The 23,333-nt window shown below is 41.6% G+C and overlaps 1 protein-coding gene across 4 annotated transcripts in view; it reads left to right on the top strand.

Annotated features, from left to right (window-relative positions):
- Positions 1-23,333, top strand: part of INTS10 (integrator complex subunit 10) — a 42,296-nt gene that overhangs the window by 4,153 nt on the left and 14,810 nt on the right. For 3 of the 4 annotated variants that reach the window (XM_082444229.1, XM_082444230.1, XM_082444231.1), the window contains 9 exons: positions 2,102-2,183; positions 2,678-2,818; positions 3,253-3,424; positions 3,883-4,052; positions 4,825-4,958; positions 15,931-16,084; positions 17,226-17,308; positions 18,036-18,188; positions 20,881-20,989. In XM_082444229.1, the coding sequence (XP_082300355.1) occupies positions 2,102-2,183; positions 2,678-2,818; positions 3,253-3,424; positions 3,883-4,052; positions 4,825-4,958; positions 15,931-16,084; positions 17,226-17,308; positions 18,036-18,188; positions 20,881-20,989 (1,198 nt within the window). The remainder of the gene's footprint in view (positions 1-2,101; positions 2,184-2,677; positions 2,819-3,252; positions 3,425-3,882; positions 4,053-4,824; positions 4,959-15,930; positions 16,085-17,225; positions 17,309-18,035; positions 18,189-20,880; positions 20,990-23,333) is intronic. The other variant, XM_082444232.1, reaches the window with a different exon arrangement.

The raw sequence follows: 23,333 nt of genomic DNA, 5'->3' as shown, positions 1-23,333 counted from the left end.
TGATCAGTGGACTCATGAGTATGTTTAAGAGCTACAGTGTATATTATTCTAAAGCAGATTATTCTAATTCTGAGGAGTACCAGATAAGATTGAACTCAAATCAAGGAATCTTTGTCAGTAAAGGTAAAAGGATGTCACTGTTACCAAACGCTATGAATATCCAGTAGAAGTTGTGTTACCAGTGTGAGGAAACAGTCACCGAGCCTTGGCAGTGCTACTTATCTTCAATTTGTAAAGTACAGTAAAGTTTTAAAAAATAATCTGTTTCATTGTATTGAACAATGTGTTTGAATTTAAAGGAGAGCCATAGTTTGTATTCTTAAGGTTTTTCACATGCTTTTGCCACATGGTCACCGTTTTCCCTCTACTCTGCCCTTTCCTCATATCTCTAATGATCATTGAGTGCTACTGGCAGGCATTGGTCAGTGGTCAGTAGGTCCTTCTGTACTCCTTAGATCCGTTGAGGTAGATAGCATCCTACTTTACATATATGTTAGTCACTTCCCGTAGCCAGTAACAGAGAGGTGGGGTTCAAATCATTAACTCTCTTAATTCAAACTCTTTGGCTTATTCTTTCTGGCTACACTTTTCTGGCTGCTGGCCCCAGTTAACCTTCTCTGTACGTCCGTATATTAGTTTCAAGGACCGCCATAACAAAATACCAGAAGCTGGGTGCCTTAAAACAACAGAAGTTTATTCTCTCACAATTCTGGAAGCTCGAAGCCCAAAAGCAACGGATGGGCAGGGCCGTGCTCCCCGTGAGGGCTCTGGGGAGGACGCCTGCTCACCTCATCCTGGCTTCTGGGGCACCAGCGATCCTTGTCATTCTTTGGCTTGCAGCTTCATCACTCGGTTTCGGCCTCTGTTGTCACATGGCCTTCTTTGTGGTCTGTGTCCCTGTGTCTTTACATGACCTTCTTATAAAGATACCAGTCATTGGATTTAGGACCCACCCTGATCCAGTATGACTTCTACGAAGACCTTTTTCTTTTTTTTTTGGCTGCATTGGGTCTTTGTTGCTGCACGTAGGCTTTCTCTAGTTGCGGTGAGCGGGGGCTTCTCTTCATTGCGGTGCGCGGGCTTCTCGTGGCTGCGCGCGGGCTTTCTCTAGTTGCGGCGAGCCGGGGCTACTCTTCGTTGCGGTGCATGGGCTTCTCACTGCAGTGGCTTCTCTTGTCGCGGAGCACAGGCTCTAGGCATGTGGGCTTCAGTAGTTGTAGCACGTGGGCTCAGTAGTTGTGGCTCGCAGGCTCTAGAGCGCAGGCTCAGTAGTTGTGGCGCACGGGCTTAGTTGCTCGGCGGCATGTGGGATCTTCCCAGCCCAGGGCTTAAACCCGTGTCCCCTGAATTGGCAGGCGGATTCTTAACCACTGCACCGCCAGGGAAGTCCCACAAAGATCTTTTTTATAAGATAAAAAATATATGAGGTCACATTCTGAGGTTCTGAGTGGACGTGAATTTTGGGGGGATGCTGTTCAACCTGGTGTCCTCCCTGATCATTACTCTGACTTTTAACTTTGTCTCATGTAATTGTTTACATGGTTCCCCTCTCCCCCCACCCCATGCATCCCCAAGTGGTTACAAGGAAGATGATGCAGGTGTTGGTGGATTTGGAGAAGCCAGCTTTCTACTAGGCTAGGGCATCAGTAATGGGAAGGTGGCCTTCTCAAACAGTTGTGTCTGACCTAGTCCAGGCTGTATGACTGACTACTCCCGGCAACTCTTGAAGATGTTAAGTTTGTCTACATAATGCATCTTGATGTAGAGAGTAAAGTTAGTTTCTACATTTCTTAGAAAGATCTCTACATCTCTATTATCAAACTAGCTCCAGTGCTTCCATTAAGTTTCTTAGACATTTTAATTGTACTAGTTCAGGGGAGAATAACCAAGACAGAGTGGTCTGTGGTCCAGGTGCATGTGGGGTTCCCTTCTGGGTGGTGTTGCTGATGCATTCTTTTGTTTTCTAGTCTTTAAAATGATAGTATTTGTTTCTTGGGTAAGTTTGAATATACAAACTATGTGGTAAATCAAATATGGTGTTTATTCTTGTAATTCTGACATCTGAAACTTAACACAAATGATTAATTGTATTTTGAAACAGGTTGGCCTTGGGGAGGCACTATTGGAGGCTGAAACTATTGAAGAGCAAGAATCTCCTGTTAACTGCTTTAGAAAATTATTTGGTAAGAAAAATTACATCTTGTATTCATTCCTTATGCTAAGTAGAATATGCTGGGGGTAAGTGTCATTTCAAAAATAAGGTCATTTGTGGAAAGCAAAGGAACTCTTCGTATTATGGGATTTAAATCCGTGTTTATTTTTTCAGTTCAGAAAGCATTTTAAAACAACTCCTAAATTTTTATTATGTAATAGTTGATACCTCTGAAAGAATATGTGTAACCATGTATTTGAGTATGAAGCATACTAATAAACACCTGAATTTCCACCCAAACATCACTCATAATGTGGAATCTGCCTGTGTGTTTCCTTGCTGACTCCATCCACTGGTGTCCCTCTGCACTGCAGTTTTTAAATAAATGTGCCATAAGGGGTTTCTTTTTGCCTGTCTATTTTAGGTAGTACATTAAGTGAACTCTAAAATGAATTTTGTTTTTGCCAGAACCCTAGAGTAGACAAACAGCTTAATCGGTTTTTCCTCATTTTCCCTCTTCAACAGTGTGTGATGTCCTTCCTCTAATAATTAACAACCATGACGTTCGGTTGCCCGCCAATTTGTTGTATAAGTACTTGAACAAAGCAGCTGAATTTTATATCAATTATGTCACTAGGTCTACTCACACAGAGAGTCAGCATCAAGGTAAGTGGGAATAACCTGCAGTTTATTTTATTGTATTGAATTTTTTATTTTGTAAAATTTCAAGCTCAGAAATCCCTCAACATTCTGATTATTCTCCTCTGGATACATACCAGTTTGATAGTCTTGCTAAAAGATGGTTCCTAGAAAAAAACACTACAGTTAGGAGATGAGACTTTTCCGGAACCAGTTTTACCCCTCGATTGAAACGGGGAACCTGCTGAACTTTAAGGTTAACTTCATGCATTAACCACAGCTCAAAGGTCCCTTCCTGCTCCACCAGGGCCAGTGGTGGGTCTTTGAATAAAACACCCAACATGCTGAGGGTCTGTGTTCTTGCCTCTTGCATGGGGAGTTAGACATGTTTTCTCTATAAAGTACCGCATAAATAGTAAGTAGTAATGGTAATTGTCAACTACTTTTTTTTCACATCTCAGGTGCCCAAGAAACGTCTGATTTAATGTCACCGAGCAAACGTAGCTCTCAGAAGTACATAATAGAGGGGCTGACTGAAAAATCATCCCAGATCGTGGACCCCTGGGAGAGGTTGTTTAAGATTTTGAATGTTGTTGGAATGAGATGTGACTGGCAGATGGATAAAGGAAGACGGTACAAAACTGTTCACTTCTAAGATTGCATAACAAATCTTTTGATAGCATACTTTCTATAAAACAAAATACTTTTTTCTAAAAGCATATAATGTATAGGTACACCTCTGGGCAAATTCTGTAACACTCAGTATTTATGCAAAAGAGTGTGGTTTTTCACTTTATTAAAAGATTCCCAACGGAAGTATGAACTCTTAAGATGATGTTGAGCTTGAAGCACTCCTTGGTGTTTAGAGGAAAGAGAAGCTACTTGGCATGTTTGTGTCATGATCTCTTGGCCTGTTGCTGCTCTAATTCAGAAGAGGAATTTGCATCCATATGCAGACAATGAAGAATAATTTTACATGCCTAGAGCCACATTTGGTAGTTGTAATGGTTCTATTGGGGCTTTTCTCTGGTAGACCTTTTGCTGACAAGCCCAGAGTAATTAAATAATTTTTATTGTCCTTCACCTTTCAGAAGCTATGGTGATATTTTGCATAGAATGAAGGATCTCTGCAGATACATGAACAACTTTGATAATGAAGCTCATGCAAAATATAAAAACCAAGTGGTTTATTCCACTATGTTGGTCTTCTTTAAGAATGCATTTCAGTATGTCAACAGCATACAGCCGTCTCTATTCCAAGGTTGGTTTAAGAATTTTAGAGTGTCTCAAAATACTGGCCTCATTGGGGGTGGTGAGGAAGATGAAAATGTTTACCTTAACATTGTTCTTGGATCCAAATAATTGCAGGGTGATGCCAGAGCTTTCATTAGTTGTTGATTTTTATGTAAGTAAGTTTTCATTAAAAACTTCTATATCAAAGGATGTAGTGATGCTGTGAAACTAAATACAGATATTGAATGCCTCTGTTTTAAAAAAGCAGCAGATGTAGCTAAGTACTGAAGTAGATTTCACAATGACTTCTCAATAGACAAAGATTTTTAAAACAATATGTATGCATATAAATCCTAGAGAATGGGAAAAACAGGAAAACAGGGTGAAATCAGCCACAATACTTCCAGTGTAATGCAGCTCTCATTTTTGTGTATTGCCTATAGTGTTTCATATATTTAGATTTGTTTGGAATTTATAACAGTAATGTATGTGCGACTTGGTAGTTTTTCTTTTTTTGGTAATTTTATGCTTCGTGATCATTGTAAAAAATTGATAGATAACGTAAGAACAGATGCAAAGAGGGAACTTTCCCTTGTCCACCACTGAGGAAGAACCTTTATTAACAATTTGGTTTATATCTGTACAGTTTTTCATTTCTGTATATGTATACTTATTTGTTTACCTAATTGGGATGATACTGAATGTATTTTCACACGATGGTTGAGTAAATTTCCACCTGATATTGAGTACTGTTTTCCTTGCTGCATTTTTAAGTGTTGGTGTTTTCCCTCTATCCACAGGTCCTAATGCCCCTAGCCAAGTTCCGCTGGTCCTTCTGGAGGACATATCAAATGTATACGGTGATGTAGAAATTGATCGCAATAAACACATACATAAAAAGAGGAAACTAGCTGAGGGAAGAGAAAAAACCATGGTAATTCTTTCAGATGTAATTGTTAACGAATTATATGTTTATGGTTTGCTAGAAATGAATCTTTGAAAACATGGCTCTGGAGCTAAATTGATAAAGCTTAGGTCTTTTAATTATAAAATATAATTACTATATAAAATCAGTGGTTCTCAACTAGAGGTGATTTTGCCCCCTGGGTTATTTGACAGTGTCCGAGGACATTTTTGATGGTCGTGGCTCGGTGGGGAGGGGTTACTGTTAGTATCTAGTGAACGGAGGCCAGGGATGCTGTTAAACATGCCCCTGTGCACAAGGAGAGCCCCACAGCAAAGCGTTATCCAGCCCCAAAGGCCGCTAGTGCTGAGGCGGAGGAACCCTGGTGTAAGTCGTTCATACCTGTTTGACTTAGTGCCATCGATTAAATTTAAAAGGCAAAACCAGATAAACTACCTTGGACATGTAGAGCGGGGTGCCAAGGGGCACTGGCCACAGAACGGGGAGTTCTTAGGCCATCGGGGTAGGAGGTTATAACCCGAGGGGAGATGTTGGAACCGTCCCATGAAGGAGCTTGGCATTTGATGCCAGCCTTGTAGGGTTTTGTTGTTCGGAATTGGGAAGTAGATTTTGTTGAGAGGGGGCAGCTTGCACAAAGATGCAGGAAACCAGAGAGAGTGAACCATCAGTCTTCTGGTCTGGCCTGCTGGCGAGCCAGTGCCCAACGCTGATTTTCGAACTCTTTTTAAGCAGAGGAATCCTTTCTTTCAAGGAACACTTTCGCGGAGGCCCGTCATGTAACGTGACAGTGGGGATGCTCTCGGTCAGGGCTCAGCAAACCTTGTCCTGTAAAATGCCGGGTGGTGAATGTTTCAGGCTTTGCAGGCCATGCGTCTCCATGGCAGCTACTCAGCTCTGCTGCTGAAGTGCAGAAATAGCCACAGACAGTGGGAGACAGCAGGGTTTGTCCTGCAGGGCATAGCGTGCCAGCCCCTCCTCTGGTGGAAGCGTGAGGGCAGCCAGGAGTCTCACCCACCTTCTGTCCCCTCTTCTCTCCGCCTTTCAGTCTCTTACCTGCACTTCTTCAGCCCTTGGGTAACATTTAACGAAACCCTGGCTTGATGAGAGGCAGGTCTGAAAATCAGTTTAATCTGATGTCTCCGAGGTTCTGGAGTATAAAGTGGTTTGGAGTGGGAAGACGTGCCCATTCTGAATGTGCGTGTAAGGGTGTTAACCCTTCTGAAAATCTAGTTTGTTTCCTTCCACAGAAAAATGCTCAACATGCACAATTTTGCTTTGAAGCCCAACCCTGAACCCCAGGCTGAGGTCTCCATGCTAACCCGGCTTTCCCAGACGCCCTCTGTCTGCTCTTCCGTTCTTTCCTGACATCCCCAGGCGGGGTAACTCTCGTTAGCTCTCCCTTCTGCTTTCTGCGGGTGTGTGGTTTCACAGTAAGACCACAGACACCTCTCCCACCCATGTAGGTGGTAGGTTGTGTGTTCCTGGTCTTAATGAAAAGCAGCGGCCTGTCACTCAGCGTACGTAGCGTATGCACCCTGCGTGTGTCTCCATCCCTCCCGCCTCCTGCCTGTCCAGGCACCGCGGCCTCTGCTCTGGGTCACCCGCGTCCTCCTCCTCGCTCCCTGCTCGCTCTCTTGCTCCCCACAATCTCTCCTCTACCCGGCAGCCTTAGTGACCTTTTCACAGTGTGAGTCAGACATGGCTTCTGCCTCCGACGGCTTCCCGTCACTCTAAGAGTAAAATCCAGACTCTTTCCTCTGGCTTCGGAGCATGCACTGAGCCGCCCTCGGTGCTGCAGACACGCTGGCTGCCGCTGCTCCTGCCCAGGCCCCGGCGCAGCCCATAGCCACGCTGTGGGGCGGAGTGCCTTTCTGTGCCTGGCTGGGTCCCGTCGGTCAGTGCTCAGCCCAGAGCCGAGCGCTCTCCCGGAGGCTGCCTCCAAATGGCCATCAGTTTTCTCTTTTTATTACTGTATCCAAATTCTGCATAGCCCTTATTGCTGTTTATTTTTAATTCTTTCTTGGTTGGTTGGTTTGCTGTCCGTGTCCCTTCACCAGAGTACAAGCTCCATGGGGCCAGTGACAGTGTCTGGGCATCCATTCGAACGGTGCCTGTGCCCCAGCAGGCCTTCGGTGAGCTCTGGTGCGCGAGGGGATTCACACATGCCCTCCTGGGTGTGGGTCCGGGCGGTGGTACAGCTGTTTAGCGTCTGGCCCATCCGTTCCTCCTTCCATCCTTCACTCGTCGTGTGCCGTCTAGCAGGCTCTGCTCTCATGCTCTGGCCCTCCAGGCAGTCTGGGGTCTCCGTCCCACTGCCTTCCCCACCCAGTGCAGGTCCAGCCAGGTCTGTTTGTCCCATTGTGGCAGGGGACATACCTGGTGGCCCATGAGCTCAGCTCACAGACCTGTCTTGTTTTACTCATAGTGTTTTGTTTTGTTTTGTTTTGTTTTGTTTTTACTAACCTAGCACCTAAAACTTGGAGGCTTTCTCTCACTATCCAGATGTGTGACGTCCCTTTAATAATTGGTGTCTCTGATAATGCTGGCCCCTTGTGGAGGCCCAGCCCTGCAGTGGGGTGGACATTCTCCCCGCAGCCTAAGTGCCTGCTCACGTGACCGGCCAGGCAGCGGGAGCCGGGGGCAGTCTCCCCGTGGGCAGGGTGCCCCCCCCACATACACTCGTGTGCCTTCCCTGAGGTCAGGACCCCTGCTTCAGAGCATATCCCCGCAGAGCCTCGGAGTGCGTTGCTGTGTTTCGAAATCAATTTCTCTAAATTTTACAGACTGTTTGGAACTCCACGCTATCCCCACCACATCTGAGGCCCTTCCGGAAACTCCTGATCTCATTGTGAGGCAGGAATGTGTTCCATGAGTTGCCACGGCGATGAACACACCATTCCTATTACTGTATCTCACTAGATGGCCCACGTGTGGCCCACATGTGGCCCCGATGAGCTAGGGTGCCTGACAGATGGGTTTTGGTTTTGAAAGGAATTGGGGTGTGTGTCATTACTAGGGGGATAAGAATATGAAGCTAACTAGGGTGGGACGGGGAGGGTCCCCAGCTGTCAAGGAATGGGGAGAAAGTGGGTAGTGGGAGGGAGATGCCAATTTTTTCTGAATTTAGCTTGAGGATTGGAGTTTTTTTTGTTTGTTTTAACTATAGTTGTTTTACAATGTTGTGTTAGTTTCAGGTGTACAACTTCAGATTCTTTTCCATTCTATGTTATTACAAGATATTCAATATAGTTCCCTGTGCTGTGCAGTAGGTCCTTGTTGGTTATCTATTTTATATATAGTAGTTTTTATCTATTAATCCCATACTCCTAATTTACCTCCCCCCCCATCCCCCCTTTCCCCTTGGTCACCATAAGTTTGTTTTCTATATCTGTGAGTTTGTTTCTGTTTTGTAAATAAGTTTGTGTCTTTTTTAGATTCTACATACAAGTGATATCATATAATATTTGTCTTTCTCTGACTTACTTCACTTAGTATAATAGGTCCATCCATTGTTGCTGCAAATGGCATTATTTCATTCTTTTTTGTGGCTGAGTAGTGTTCCATTGTACATATATACCACATCTTCTTTATCCATTCATCTGTTGATGGACGCTTAGGTGTCTTCCACGTCTTGGCTATTGTAAATAGTGCTGCTATGAAGATTGGGGTGCACGTATCTTTTCCAATTAGACTTTTCGTCTTTTCCACATATATACCCAGGAGTGGGATTGATGGATCATATGGTAGCTCTACTTTTAGTTCTTTAAGGAACCTCCATACTGTTCTCCATAGTGGCTGCACCAATTTACATTCCCACCAGCAGTGCAGGAGGGTTCCCTTTGCTCCACACCCTCTCCAGCGTTTATTATTTGTAGACTTTTTAATGATGGCCATCTTGACCAGTGTGAGGTGATACCTCATTGTAGTTTTGATTTGCATTTCTCTGATAATTAGTGTTGCTGAGCATCTTTTCACGTGCCTGTTGCCATCTGTATGTCTTCTTTGGAAAAATGTCTGTGTAGGTCTTCTGCCCATTTTTTGATTGGGTTGTTTGTTTCTTTGATATTGAGCTGCATGAGCTGTCTGTATATTTTGGAAATTAATCCCTTGTTGGTCACATTGTTTGCAAATATTTTCACCCAGTCCGTTGGCTGTCTGTTTGTTTTGCTTATGATTTTCTTTTTTTTTTTCTTTTTTTTTTAAACGTCTTTACTGGAGTATAATTGCTTTACAATGGTGTGTTAGTGGCTGCTGTATAACAAAGTGAATCAGCTGTACATGTACATATATCCCCATATCTCCTCCCTCTTGCGTCTCCCTCCCATCCTCCGTACCCCACCCCTCTAGGTGGTCACAAAGCACGAGCTGATCTCCCTGTGCTACGCGGCTGCTTCCCACTAGCTATCTGTTTTACATTTGGTAGTGTATATATGTCCATGCCACTCTCTCACTTCGTCCCAGCTTACCCTTCCCCCTCCCCATGTCCTCAAGTCCATTCTCTACGTCTGCGTCTTTAATCCTGTCCTGCCCCTAGGTTCTTCAGAACCATTTTTTTTTTTTTAGATTCCATATGTATGTGTTACCATACGGTATTTGTTTTTCATTCTGACTTACTTCACTCTGTATGACAGACTCTAGGTCCATCCACCTCACTACAAATTACTCAGTTTCATTTCTTTTTATGGCTGAGTAATATTCCAATGTATATATATGCCACATCTTCTTTATCCATTCATCTGTCGATGGACATTTAGATTGCTTCCATGTCCTGGCTATTGTAAGTAGAGCTGCAGTGAACATTGTGGTACATGACTCTTTTTGAATTACGGTTTTCTCAGGGTATATGCCCAATAGTGGGATTGCTGGGTCATATGGTAGTTCTATTTTTAGTATTTTAAGGAACCTCCATACCGTTCTCCATAGTGGCTGTATCAATTTACATTCCCACCAACAGTGCAAGAGGGTTCCCTTTTCTCCACACCTCCTCCAGCATTTATTGTTTGTAGATTTTTTGATGATGGCAATTCTGACTGGTGTGAGGTGATACCTCACTGTAGTTTTGATTTGCATTTCTCTAATGGTAAATGATGTTGAGCATCCTTTCATGTGTTTGTTGGCAATCTGTATATCTTTGTTGGAGAAATGTCTCTTTAGGTCTTTTGCCCATTTTTGGATTAGGTTGTTTGTTTTTTTGATATTGAGCTGCATGAGCTGCTTGTATATTTTGGGGATTAATCCTTTGTCAGTTGCTTTGTTTACAAATATTTTCTTCCATAAGAGGGTTGTCTTTTCCTCTTGTTTATGGTTTCCTTTGCTGTGCAAAAGCTTTTAAGTTTCATTAGGTCCCATTTGTTTATTTTTGTTTTTATTTCCATTTCTCTAGGAGGTGGGTCAAAAAGGATCTTGCTGTGATTTATGTCATAGAGTGTTCTGCCTATGTTTTCCTCTAAGAGATATATAGTGTCTCGCCTTACATTTAGGTCTTTAATCCATTTTGAGTTTTTTTCTGTATATGGTGTTAGGGAGTGTTCTAATTTCATTCTTTTACATGTAGCTGTCCAGTTTTCCCAGCATCACTTATTGAAGAGGCTGTCTTTTCTCCATTGTATATTCTTGCCACCTTTATCAAAGATAAGGTGACCATATGTGCATGGGTTTATCTCTGGGCTTTCTATCCTGTTCCATTGATCTATATTTCTGTTTCTGTGCCAGTACCATACTGTCTTGATTACTGTAGCTTTGTAGTATAGTCTGAAGTCAGGGAGTCTGATTACTCCAGCTCCATTTTTCTTTCTCAAGATTGCTTTGGTTATTTGGGGTCTTTTGTGTTTCCATACAAATTGTGAAATTTTTTGTTCTACTTCTGTGGAAAAATGCCATTGGTAGTTTGATAGGAATTGCATTGAATCTGTAGATCACTTTGGGAGTATAGTCATTTTCACAACATTGTTTCTTCCAATCCAAGAACATGGTATATCTGTCCATCTGTTTGTATTGTCTTTAATTTCTTTCATCAGTGTCTTATAGTTTTCTGCATACAGGTCTTTTGTTTCCTTAGGTAGGTTTATTCCTAGGTATTTTATTCTTTTTGTTGCAGTGGTAAATGGGAGTGTTTCCTTAATTTCTCTTTCAGATTTTTCATCATTGATGTATAGGAATACAAGGGATTTCTGTGCATTAATTTTGTATCCTGCTATGCAAATCAAACAATGTGATACACCATATTAAGAATTTGAAGAATAAAAACCATATGATAATCTTAATTGATGCAGAAAAAGCTTTTGACAAAATTCAACACCCATTTATGATAAAAACCCTCCAGAAAGTAGGCATAGAGGGAACCTACCTCAACATAATAAAGGCCATATATAACAAACCCACAGCCAACATCGTTCTCAGTGGTGAAAAACTGAAACCATTTCCTCTAAGATCAGGCACAAGACAAGGTTGCCCACTCTCACCACTATTATTCAACATAGTTTTGGAAGTTTTAGCCATAGCAATCAGAGAAGAAAAAGAAATAAAAGGAATCCAAACCAGAAAAGAAGAAGTAAAGCTGTCACTGTTTGCAGATGACATGACACTATACATAGAGAATCATAAAGATGCTACCAGAGGGCTTCCCTGGTGGCGCAGTGGTTAAGAATCAGCCTGCCAATGCAGGGCACATGGGTTCGAGCCCTGGTCTGGGAAGAACACACATGCTGCAGAGCAACTAAGCCCATGCGCCGCAACTACTGAGCCTGCGCTCTAGAGCCTGCCAGCCACAACTACTGAAGCCTGCCCACCTAGAGCCTGTGCTCCACAACAAGAGAAACCACCACAGTGAGAAGCCCACACACCACAATGAAGAGTAGCCCCTGCTCGCCTCAACTAGAGAAAGCCCGCGTGCAGCAACAAAGACCCAATGCCGCCATAAACAAAACAAAAAACAAAGCAGAACAAAAAGAAAAGATGCTACCAGAAAACTACTAGAGCTAATCAATGAACTTGGTAAAGTAGCAGGATACAAAATTAATGCACAGAAATCTCTTGCATTCCTATGAGTTTCTTTGCTGAGCAAAAGCTTGTAAGTTTGATTTGGTGCCAGTTGTTTTCATTTCTTTTGCCTTGGGAGACTGATCTAAGAAAATATTACTATGATTAATGTCTGAGAATGTTTTGCCTATGTTCTCATAGCTGTTTTATGGTGTCATGCTTTATATATAAGTCTTTAGGCCATTTTGAGTTTATTTTTGTGTATGGTTTGAGGGAGTGTTCTAATTTCATTGATTTGCATGTGGCTGTCCAGCTTTCCCAGCACCACTTGCTGAGGAGACTGTCTTTTCTCCATTGTATATTCTTGCCTCCTCTGTTGAAAATTAATTGACCAGAGGTGTGTGGGTTTATTTCTGGTCTCTCTTCTGTTCCATTGATCTATATGTCTGTTTTTGCGCTAATACCATGCTATTTTGATTACTATAGCTTTGTAGTATTGTCCGAAGTCTGAGAGGCTTATGCCTCCAGCTTTGTTCTTTTTCCTGAGAATTGCTTTGGCAATTCTAGGTCTTTTGTAGTTCCATATAAATTTTAGGATTATTTGTTTTAGCCCTGGGAAAAATGTCATGGGTAATTTGATAAAGGATCACATTAAATCTGTAGATTGCTTTGGGTAGTATGGCCATTTTAACAATATTAATTCTTCCATTTCAAGAGCATGGGATACCTTTCCATTTCTTTGAATCATCTTCAGTTTCCTTTATCAGTGTTTTAGAGTTCTCAGCATATAGGTCTTTCACCTCCTTGGTTAGGTTTATTCCTAGGTTTGTTTGTTTGTTTATTTATTTATTTATTTAAAATATTTTACTCTTTTTTTTTTATATAATTCTTTATTTTATTTATTTTTATTTTTGGCTGTGTTGGGTCTTCGTTTCTGTGCGAGGGCTTTCTCCAGTTGCGGCAAGCGGGGGCTACTCTTCATCGCGGTGCGCGGGCCTCTCAGTATCGTGGCCTCTCTTGTTGCGGAGCACAAGCTCCAGACGCGCAGGCTCAGTAGTTGTGGCTCACGGGCCTAGTTGCTCCGCGGCATGTGAGATCTTCCCAGACCAGGGCTCGAACCCGTGTCCCCTGCATTGGCAGGCAGATTCTCAACCACTGCGCCACCAGGGAAGCCCAGTTTATTTATTTTTTGACGTGATTTTAAATGGGATTTTTTTTTTTACTTTCTGATATTTCATTGGTAGTGTGAAGAAATGTAACAGAATTTTGTATATTTATCTTGTATCCTACTGCCTTGCTGAATTCATTTATTCTAATAGTTTTTGTGTGGAGTCTTTGGGATTTTCTATATAGAGTATCATTTCTTCTGCATACAATGACAGTTTTACCTCTTCCCTTCCAATTTGGATACCTTTTATTTCTTTTTCTTGTCTAATTGCTGGGTTAAGACTTCCAATACTGTGTTGAATAGAAGTGGTAAGAGTGGGCATCCTTGTCTTGTTCCAGATTTTAGTGGGAAGGCTTTCAGCTTTTCATCATTGAGTATTATGTTGGCTGTGGGTTTGTCGTAAGTGGTTTTATTATGTTGAGATAGGTTCATTCCCACTTTGGTGGGAACTTTCATCATGAATGGATGTTGAGTTTTGTTTTGTTTTGTTTTGTTTTTTCTTATTTATTTTTTGGCTGCATCAGGTCTTCGTTGCTGTGCAAGGACTTTCTCTAATTGCAGTGAGCAGGGGCTATTCTTCGTTGCGGTGCACAGGCTTTTCATTGCGGTGGCTTCTCTTGTTGCAGAGCATGGGCTCTAGGCGTGCGGGCTTCAGTAGTTGCAGCACGCAGGCTCAGTAGTTGCGGCACGTGGACCCTAGAGTGCACGGGCTTCGGTAGTTGCAGGGTGTGGGCTCAGTGTTTGTGGCACGCAGGCTCTAGGGTGCACGGGCTTCAGTAGTTGTGGCACACAGGCTTAGTTGCTCCGCAGCATGTGGGATCTTCCTGGACCAGGGATCGAATCTGTGTCCCGTGCATTGGCAGGCGGATTCTTAACCACTGTGCCACCAGGGAAGTCCAGATGTTGAGTTTTATCAAATGCTTTTTCTGCATCTGTCGAGATAATCATGTGGTTTTTGTCTTTTCTTTTGTTAATATGGTGTATCACATTGATTGATTAGTGTTGTGTTGAACCATCCTTGTGACCCTGGAATGAATCTAACTTGATCATGGGTGTATGATCATTTTTATGTATTGTTGGATTCAGTTTGCTAATATTTTGTTGAGGATTTTTGCGTCTATATTTATCAAAGATATTGACCTGTAATTTTCTTTTTTTGTAGTGTCTTTGTCTGGTTTGGTATCAGGGTGATGGTGGCTTCATAGAATGACTTTGGGAGTGTTCCCTCCTCTTCAGTCTTTTGGAGGAGTTTGAGACGGATTGATATGAGTTATTCTTTGTGTGTTTGGTAGAATTCCCCAGTGAAGCCATCTCATCCTGGACTTTTGTTTACAGGGAGTTTTTTTAATTACAGATTCTGTTTTAGTGATTGGTCTGTTCAGATTATCTGTTTTTTTCTTGATTAAGTTTTGACAGGCTGTATGTTTCTAGAAACTTGTCCATTTCTTCTAGGTTGTCCATTTCATTGGCATGTAACTGTTCATAGTATTCTCTTATGATTTGTTTTGTTTCTCCAGTATTGGTTGTTATTTCTCCTCTTTCATTTCTTATTTTATTTAGTTCCTCTCTTTTCTTCATGGTGAGCCTGGCTGGAGGTTTGTTGGTTTTGTTTATGAGGATTGGAGCTTTTAGCTGAAATATTTTTACATATTTTTTTTAAATTTTATTGAATTTTAAAAATTCAGTTGATTCAGTTGATTTACAGTGTTGTATTAATTTCTTTTGTACAGCAAATTGATTCAGTTATGCATATGTATTCTTTTTCATATTCTTTTCCATTATGGTTTATTACAGGCTATTGAATATAGTTCCCTGTGCTATACAGTAGAATCTTGTTTTTTATCCATTCTATATATAATAGTTTTCATCCGTTAATCCCAAACTCCCAGTTCTTCCCTCCCCCATTCCCATCCTTGGCAACCACAAGTCTCTTCTCTATGTCTGTGAGTCTGTTTCTGTTTCACAGATGTGTTTATTTGTACATATTTTTAAATGGTCTTAGTGGGGTAAAAATCTGCAGGGAGAATTTAATTTGGGTCAATGAATTAATAAAAATGACATAGGTAGAATTAAAGATTCAAGAAATTTTCAGGAAAATAAAGTGAAATGGAGCTTTTTTGACTTTACTTGTTTTGGCAAAAAGTCTGACCATACTCAGTGGCATTTACAATAGTTGCCTTTCTCTGAGGCCCTCTCTTTTCTTTGGCTTTATTTGAGATGAAGAGCAAGAAACGTAGGAAAGTTTATTATAAAGTAAAATGGGTAAGTGCAGACAAATGTAATTCCTGGCCAGACACCTTGCATTGGGTGGCCATTGGAGAAGTTATATGCAGTGAACAAAAGATAAGTAACAGTTTCTCTTAATTATTTCTCAGAGGACTCGGGCTTTAATTTTATTGCACTACAGAACAAACTGTTTCTTGGAAGCAAATTAAATGTCACATATTGGAAAAAAGTAAACTGTAAAACAGGTGCTACTTAATTAAGCTGTATCCCTAAATGTAAAAATGTAAGTTTTGGCTTTTATAATATTGATATATTTTTTAAGTTATTGGAAGTTTTAACTCTATGGCTTTACTCTGAAGCCAACATAAGCTTAGAATCTATCATCAGAAAACCTTAATTTTAAAAGTAACTATCAAATGCGTGAAAGGATGAAAATTTTATGTTACTTTTTAAAGCTAAATTGTTAAATTCAAAAAAATTGTATTATACTCATGATAGTATCCTTTGATATGAAATTCATATAATAGAATTGACAGCGATAAACGTAATAATGTTTAAGTAGTGACTATCTTTATAACTTTAATCATGTTCTTCACATTCTCTAAACAGAGTTCGGACGATGAAGACTGTTCAGCAAAAGGAAGGAATCGTCACATTGTTGTCAATAAGGCAGAACTTGCTAACTCGATCGAGGTGTTGGAAAGCTTTAAGCTGGCCAGAGAGAGCTGGGAGCTGCTCTATTCCCTGGAATTCCTTGACAAGGGTACGGCATGCTTATCCTGCTGTGATATTTCATTTTTTATGTGAAATCATCATGCCGAAAAGGTTCATTATTCTACTCGAAATGTCAAGTCACTAACGGCTAATTAAATTGATTACGGTAGTTCACACATTTCATAGGATTCTTTTTTGAGCAGGAAATCTAATCAGTTATAAATATTCAAATAACCATTTACCTCTTAGCTCCTGCACTGGGGATGTATTATAATCAGGGTTGGGGTGGACTTGGAGGGAGGGGGTTTGGTCTTTCTGTTAAAATTTATATTGCTGGCCTTTTTTCTTGCTGGGTTTGTCTGGTGCTTTTAGTCACTCTGCCCACTGCTTGGTGCCCCCTCCAGCCACATGTGACTAAGGCTGCAGAAGGTGGTGCTGTGCTGCCTGACTTGACTCCGTTGCTTGAAAGCCCAAATTCCAAACACTGCAGAAAGCCCGCTTTGAGCATAGAAATGAGAGGGAGTTTCCTCTGTACAATATTTACACTACTGAGTATTTCAACACTACTCAGAAATCACTAGCACTCTGCTAACCAGCATATTTTCCTGTACTTTGGGATCAAGGCCGTTACTTTCCTCCTGGCCAGTGGACAGTTGTCCCTGGCCTGCTCCTGTCACGTGCCTATACAGACTCCTTGTTTGATGTGTCATGTCATAGTTTCTAAGTAAACATTGCATCTTCCAGTTCATCCTTGTCACATCTAGAATGGTGAATAGGTATGTGACTTTTGGAGGGGATGTTTTTCTTTAGGTATAAATCGACTTAAAAAAATGAATGAAACTCTTAGTGTCATATATTTATTACTTTAACTGGGTGAAAGCAAAGCAGTTTAAAAGATAAAGTAATGTGTGAAAAGCATTCTGAGCAGCTGCTAGCACATGATGTGTGCTTAGTAAGGGTTGGTGCCTAATAAGATTATTGCTTGTGTATTACTGGTAAGTATTCTGCCCTAACTTTACTATCTAACTGAAAGTCCAGACCATTGTTTTAGAAATCAAAGTCTAAAGTTACATCCATTTTTTGGTAATTTGTTTCTCTCTGACTATTGTTCTGTTGGTGGGTATGTCAGTTTTATTCTCTGCTTCTGTGTTACTTATTTCTGGTAAATTAGCTTTTGAATTCTTGCTCAGAATTTACAAGAATTTGTTTGGCGTGGAAGACGGATACTTGGCTTTGGTTGAGAATCTTCCTCAATGATGTGATCATCTATCAGGTAGTGTGTGTTTAAGTACCCGTGTCTTGACAGGACCACGGTTGCTGCGAGCATCTTCAGCGTGAAGGTGTGTGCGTTTCCTCCTGCTCTGAAGGCAGATGTTCTGTCTTCACTGGTGAGGGGATTGTGGTCCACTTTCAGCTGAGAACAGCTCCGGACGGCAGGCCCACATCTGGGTTACTTTTGGGGGGTCCAATCACACCCCTCTGTAAAAGTAAGAGTTTTATTTCTCAGTGAAAGACAAACACTGCTCACCCCTCCTCTCTGCTCTGGGGGAGCCCTGCTGCCTTGCTCTGCTCTCCTTGAGCTACTTATGCCCAGAAGGGAGAGGGGATTCAGTAACAAGAGGGAGCGCTTCCAACCCCTGTTGTTGAAATGGGCAGGTTGCAGCTTCCAGCCTTCATGAAGGAGAAATGGTATTAATAGTAAAATATTCATAAAGAAGTGGTATATCCAAAATGTACTCCACCAAAGAGCTTGTGGCATTTTATTTAGTCTCAAGAATTAAGACTAGAAAGAAAAATCTTTGTATTTATGAAGTCCCCCTACAGATCCCCCACTTAGCTTTAGCTAAGTTGGTTTGATTCTGTAGCTAAGTCTCCATTCCCTCCTCAAATGATTAAGCACAGGTGCCTGATTTGTGGTTGCTTGCTTGCTAGTGGCGTAATTAGCTCTGGAGATTCTTTAATGGCACTGTGTTTTCCTCCTTGCTGTGTGACTTTCCAAGGGTCAGTATAAAAAGGCCATAGCCAGCCTGCACCACTTGGCAGCTCTCCAGGGACCACTTCCTCAGCCACAGATCTCGGGACAGGGGACCTTGGAGCATCAGAGGGCGCTCATCCAGCTGGCGACCTGCCACTTTGCCTTGGGGGAGTACAGAGTGAGTACTGGGTGCCTGGCACGGGGACGCACAGGCACACTCGGCGACCCTGGGGCTTTCTTTTTTTCCCCCAGAGTGGCTTTTTAATTCAGTGCATGTTTACTTGAAGCTTGCTCTTTCTGCCTAGATTTTATTATCGAATCCGCTGGTAAAAAGCTTAGTGATGCTGTTTAATTTCCTCCTTTCTATAGCTTCCCTCAAGTTAGGCTTCCATACTTTTCACATTTCCCGCTCATTATTCCATGTGTTGGAAGATGATTTTTACTTTCTTGCCTGGAATCCCTTTACAGTGGAGTTAGTCCTCTTGTACTTGGACAGAAGAGGCCTTCACCAAGTGGGAGATGGAGATTCACAATAGCTTATCTGAACCTCAGGTTCTCTTTTTACGTCGTGGTGGCATCTCCTAGGGGTGTTGCAGGAGCAGCTGTGTGAACAGACCTGTCTTCTCTGTGCTGTGAGCCCCTCCTTGCACGGTGGCCGCACAGCGTCGGTCCGCAGTAAACACCTGCATGCGGTGAGCGTGATCAGCACAGCTTTGTACGCAGTTACTGGATAGATTCAAGTCACACCTTAACACACAAACTCTCATTTCTTCTTGTCTCTCTATATGTTAAGTTGATTACTTTGGAATTAAAACCCCTAAATTAAATTTTTTAACTTGAACTTTGAAATATGATTTATAATTTGCCGTGATGAATTTTAGAAAGAAAAAGTTAATAAGTATGTGAAGTATGTGCATTTAAAATTGAAATGCTTTTCTACCATCACTTATGTTGTCAGGTGCCTAATTCTAAGTTTCAGTTGATTCCTTTTGAGAACTTAAGAGAGCACATAGTTATGCACACAGATACACGTGTTGTGTAGAATTAGACAGCCGTGCACGGTACTGCTGTTCTGCATTGTACGAGGGAACGTACAGTAAACTGGTAGATTTGATTAAGCTACGCAGACTCATTCTCTCTGAGGGCTCCTGTTACCACCTCCGTGCGGGTCGCTCTTAGGCTTTCATCTTTGGTTTCTACCTTACCCGATTCCTGAGTCTCTGACTGCCTGTCTTTGGCTGGCACTCAGCATGTCCAGATGTGCATTTCCTTAGTTCTCTGGACCTTAGACACCACCTTTCAAGTCACAGAGACTCTTACTCAAGCTGGTCCTTTTGTCTCTTCCAGGATGGGGCACCAGTGCTTTGGGCATAGTGCCTTTTATTTCCACTGCCACCACCCTAACCCACGGCTTTTAACTGAGTTTGTAGCCTGTAACCATTTTTCCAACCCTATAAGTTATGGTCAACTCTCTACAACATTGCTGTCATCATTCCATTTCATCGAGGTGTTGACTTCCTGGGTGCCCCAGGGTGGGATCCCCGTGTTCAAGGACATCTAATTTGAGTTGGAGAGAGAAGTGAAGGTGTTTATGTAAGGCAGTTAAAAATCCAGTGCTAGCGGTTTGCCTCAGACCTGTGCACAGCAGTCATTCAGGAAAGGGTGGTTTCACCCAGGCCCACACCCTCAGGGAAGGATTTACGGGAAAGCCTGGCTGAAGGTGGGTATTGAAGAATGGCAGCATATGACTCTGAGTTAACTCCTGGTCCCACTACTCACTAGCGCTGTGACCTATCTAACTCCAGGGTTCAAGCTCTTAACTACCCAGCTGCCGATCTCTCAAAGCTGGAGCTTCACGACCCTGTGGCCGTGGGTGGTTCTGGATGTGCCAGGATACCGACCCCTCAGCCCCAGGCAGTTAGCTGTGGCTTGAGCAGCTAAGCCCCGGGTCATTTGCTGCCAGCTCTGAGCAGCCTTACAAATACTATTTTCTGGACATGCCAAGACATGAAAAAGGTTGGGAAGCATGGATTTAAGATTCCACTTCGTCATCTGTAAAATGGGGGTAGTAGGGGGTTGTACCTGACACACAGGAAATGCACCCTCAGCCGATTCTGACTGTTTCTACTGGAATTTGATGGGTGGACAGAAGGTGATGCCCTGCTCTCTGTGGCTCGAGACCACCTGCTCCGTGGGGCACCTGGGGCCGCCTCTCATCCACCAGCATGTCATCGGTCCAATTTCGTGTCTGTTTCCTAAACCATGCCCTCCTTCCCCTCAAGGGAATTGCCAAAACCAGTAGAAAGCCTTCCCCACGTCTTTCCGCCTTTGAAAACCCGTTTTTCTCTTTTCCATATTTCAGATCCTGCCCCCCTTTAAGGCTTAGATCACCTTCCTGCCTGAAATTTTTCCTGCTAGTTTCCTGCCTGTGTGTGTTTCTACTTAGTTTTAAATTATGCTCTAAACATACCATTTTAGTCCGCCACCATGTGTCCCATTTTGTTAATTTTTCTATTCAGTGAGTTAGTAAATGTCCTTAAGATGGGGACATACTTCTTTTGGATTCCACTGTGCTGTGAAACACTTTGGTAGTTTAGTTAATACTTGATTAATTTTTAAGTTTTGTTCTTTTGTTTTTTAACAGTGAAGAATGAGTTAGTGTTCCCTGAACAGTCTAGTAGTGGATTTAATCTTAGTTATTTTTCTACACTCGGTGTCAAGCAGGCAGTACTGGTCACGTGGCATCCTGGGGCCGTGCTCCCAAGCTCTGTGCACAGGTGGCCCCACTTGTGCTGCAGAGGTTTTAGTTAGCTAGATTTGGTTTCAGTCAGAAACTTTCAGTTACTTCCTTCTGGTCTTGTCTTCTCTAGATGACGTGTGAGAAAGTCCTTGATTTGATGTGCTACATGGTCCTCCCCATCCAGGATGGAGGCAAGTCACAGGAAGAACCCTCAAAAGTAAAGCCCAAGTTTAGAAAAGGTACAGTGACAAATTTTATTTTTATTTTATAGAAATAGCTTTAGGACCTAAGGCTGGGAATTTTTTGTAATTCCTGACAACATAATAATACCATGTGATCTGCAGAGCTTGACAAATTGTGTAAGAAGCGAAGTGCTCGCCAAGCTTTTCGTGGCTCTCATTTCATAAGCAGCCATAAATCTGTCCTCCTTCCAAAGTTCTCGTCAATTTCTGAGTTTGTTGTCTCTTTGAAGAATATCAGTGAGCTCCTTTTCCTGTCTTTACCAATTCTAGGAAATCTTGTAATAATTAGTTGAGAAGGATCTCTTAGCATGTCTCTCTTGGGCTGTCTTGAGCTTTACCTCAAGTTGCTCATTGCTGAAAATCTGCGTAAGTTGAGCTGTGATGCTTCATGGGAAAGGAAGAGGCCCCACTGTCACGATCTAAGCTCCATCTTAGAAGTTGGAAAAAGATAAGCTGTCAAACCCAAGCCAAGTAGAAAACGGGCAATGATAAAGACAAGAGCAGAAACTATTGCAATAGAAAAAAACAGAGGAAATTAATAAAGCAAAAAGTCGGTTTTTTTGAAAAAAATTAATGAAATTGATGAACCCCTAACAAGATTGACCAGGAAGGTAGTAAACACAAATAACCAATATCAGGAATGGAAGAGGGAGTGTCACTCCAGATCGTGCTGAAATCAGAAGGACAGTAAGAGAATAGGTTGTGAATAACTTTATGCCAATAAATTTAACAATTTAGGTGAAATGGAAAGAATTCCTTGAAAAACACAACTTACCAAAACAGACACAAAATGAAATAGAAAATCTGAATGTTTTATATCTATCAAAGAAATTAAATTTGTTGTCAAAAACTTTCCCACAAAGAAAACTCCAGGCTCAGTTGGCTTCACTGTGAATCTTGTCAAGCATTTAGGAAGAAATAACTCCAATCCTGTACACAGTTTTGGAGAAAATAGAGAAAGAGGGAACACTTACCAATTCAGTTTTTTTTTTTTTTTGTAATGTCTGAAACATTTATATTAACATATTTCCATACAAATAACCCAATGAAAGTTTAGTATTAGTTGTTTTGTTTCTTTTTTTATACTGCAGGTTCTTATTAGGCATCAATTTTATACACATCAGTGTATACATGTCAATCCCAATCGCCCAATTCAGCACACCACCATCCCCACCCCACCGCAGTTTTCCCCCCTTGGTGTCCATTCTCTACATCTGTGTCTCAACTTCTGCCCTGCAAACTGGCTCATCTGTACCATTTTTCTAGGTTCCACATACATGCATTAATATACGATATTTGTTTTTCTCTTTCTGACTTACTTCACTCTGTATGACAGTCTCTAGATCCATCCACATCTCAACAAATGACTCAATTTCGTTCCTCTTTATGGCTGAGTAATATTCCATTGTATATATGTACCACAACTTCTTTATCCATTCGTCTGTTGATGGGCATTTAGGTTGCTTCCATGACCTGGCTATTGTAAATAGTGCTGCAATGAACATTCGGGTGCATGTGTCTTTTTGAATTACGGTTTTCTCTGGGTATATGCCCAGTAGTGGGATTGCTGGGTCATATGGTAATTCTATTTTTAGTTTTTTAAGTAACCTCCATATTGTTCTCCATAGTGGCTGTATCAATTTACATTCCCACAAACAGTGCAAGAGGGTTCCCTTTTCTCCACACCCTCTCCAGGATTTGTTGTTTGTAGATTTTCTGATGATGCCCATTCTAACAGGAGTGAGGTGATACCTCATTGTAGTTTTGATTTGCATTTCTCTAATAATTAGTGATGTTGAGCATTTTTTCATGTGCTTCGTGGCCGTCTGTATGTCTTCTTTGGAGAAATGTCTATTTAGGTCTTCTGCCCATTTTTGGATTGGGGTGTTTGTTTCTTTAATATTGAGCTGAATGAGCTGTTTATATATTTTGGAGATTAATCCTTTGTCCATTGATTCATTTGCAAATATTTTCTCCCATTCTGAGGGTTGTCTTTTCGTCTTGTTTATGGTTTCCTTTGCTGTGCAAAAGCTTTGAAGTTTCATTAGGTCCCACTTGTTTATTTTTGTTTTTATTTCCATTACTCTAGGAGATGGATCAAAAAAGATCTTGCTGTGATTTATGTCAAAGAGTGTTCTTCCTATGTTTTCCTCTAAGAGTTTTATAGTGTCCAGTCTTATATTTAGGTCTCTAATCCATTTTGAGTTTATTTTTGTGTATGGTGTTAGGGAGTATTCTAATTTCATTCTTTTACATGTAGCTGTCCAGTTTTCCCAGCACCACTTATTGAAGAGACTGTCTTTTCTCCATTGTATATCTTTGCCTCCTTTGTCATAGATTA

This window comes from Balaenoptera physalus (assembly GCF_965194825.1).
Source record: "Balaenoptera physalus genome assembly, chromosome: 21".
In the NCBI taxonomy this organism is placed as follows: domain Eukaryota; kingdom Metazoa; phylum Chordata; class Mammalia; order Artiodactyla; family Balaenopteridae; genus Balaenoptera; species Balaenoptera physalus.
Note: the sequence above shows the minus strand (reverse complement) of the source record. Positions and strands in the feature narration are given on the sequence as shown.